This window comes from Bison bison, unplaced genomic scaffold, assembly GCF_000754665.1.
Source record: "Bison bison bison isolate TAMUID 2011002044 unplaced genomic scaffold, Bison_UMD1.0 scf7180017846849, whole genome shotgun sequence".
In the NCBI taxonomy this organism is placed as follows: Eukaryota; Metazoa; Chordata; class Mammalia; order Artiodactyla; family Bovidae; genus Bison; species Bison bison.
The window spans coordinates 19,172-20,498 of NW_011477422.1; the positions used below are offsets into that span (position 1 = coordinate 19,172).

A 1,327-nucleotide genomic window follows, 5' to 3' on the forward strand; every position below is an offset into this window, starting at 1 on the left:
CCCTGCCGGCCTCCCTGGAGGGTCAGCAGACACGGTCAGCACACAAAAATGGGGAAACGGGACTCAGGCAAACAGCAAATGCTTTCTTACTGTAAGTATGGCCGAGCCAACATTTGGGCACTAAAAAATTATTTGTTGTTTATCCGAAATTTAAGTTTAAGTCCTGTACTTTCTTGGTTGACCCTACGTACATGTTGGCCAGTCCCCGGCAGGCCCAATTCTGGGGTGACTCCATCCACACCCATCTGCCCCATGCCAGCAGAGCCTGGGTCTCCATCTACCCCTGGGGCACTGGTGAGTGACTGGAGGAAGCCAAGTATGAGCAGACTCACTTCTGGGGACGCGGCCCTTCCTGTCTCACCCCACCCCAAGGGACCCCTGCTCCCGGGGCAGCCGAGATGAGGAGCAGCAGGAGCTCTAAGAGCCTGTCAACACAGCACGGCCCTGCTCTGCAGGGTGTCCCTGGGCACTGCGGTCTCTGAGAGGGTCACCCTGTGTGGGCCAGGCCAGGCTGAGGGGCGTGGATGTCCGGCATGGCCCCACGGCACGGCCACCTGCTCAGCCCGGCTCCATCTGGGTGGCTGCCGGCAGGTCGGCGGCCGAGCCTGCCGCGGCCGAGCTTGGCCAAGACCCTCCTCTCCCCACACCCCGCTCGCCTGCTCAGAAGCCACTCTACAGTCCATCTGGGCTGCCACCTGGGCCGTCCACCGCCCCAGTGCGCGCCTCGGCTGGGGCTCGGCGAGTGCGTGCACACGAGCGTGCAGGGCTCCTACCGAGCCCTCCTCATGCAGCGCCCAGAGAGACCACCTCGGCGCAGCTGGGCCACCTCGGAACAGAGCCGGGCAGCTGCCAGAATGCAGGGGGCCCAGGCACAAAAGGCTCAGAGACCACTCAGAGTGGACAGGCCACCGCCCATGTGAATACACTGCACATACACACACCGAGGACGCACAGGGTCACAGTCACTCACAGGTGTGGACACACGGGCATGTGTCCCACTCCCTGAGGCTCAGCTGGGCAGGGCTGGGGCAGTCATCGGGAGCAGATCGTCCTCCCTGCTGGCCTTTGGGCTCTGCACATGGCGGGGAGTCACGTCTGCTGCCTCCAAACACTGAGCGGGCACCCCCATCATGGGAATGGCCAGAGGGGCAGAGAGGGCCGCCCATTAGAACGGGCCCTGGGAGGGGGCTAGCATGGCCAGGGCTCCGGTGTGGAGGGCTGCGGCCATCCGGGAAGGGACAGGGCTCCCAGCAGGGCTGGGAGGAGGGGGCTGGCTGAGGAGAGGGGCTGGGGCCCTAGAGGGCCGCAGACACGCCCTGAACTTGGC

General features: G+C 64.5%; 1 protein-coding gene across 1 annotated transcript in view; it reads right to left on the bottom strand.

The window, feature by feature from the left end:
- PRR35 (proline rich 35) overlaps positions 1-193 on the bottom strand; it is a 3,887-nt gene extending 3,694 nt beyond the window's left edge. Inside the window, 1 exon segment of the mRNA XM_010840963.1 lies at positions 188-193. Within this exon segment, the coding sequence (XP_010839265.1) occupies positions 188-193 (6 nt within the window).
- Positions 194-1,327: the final 1,134 nt, after the last annotated feature.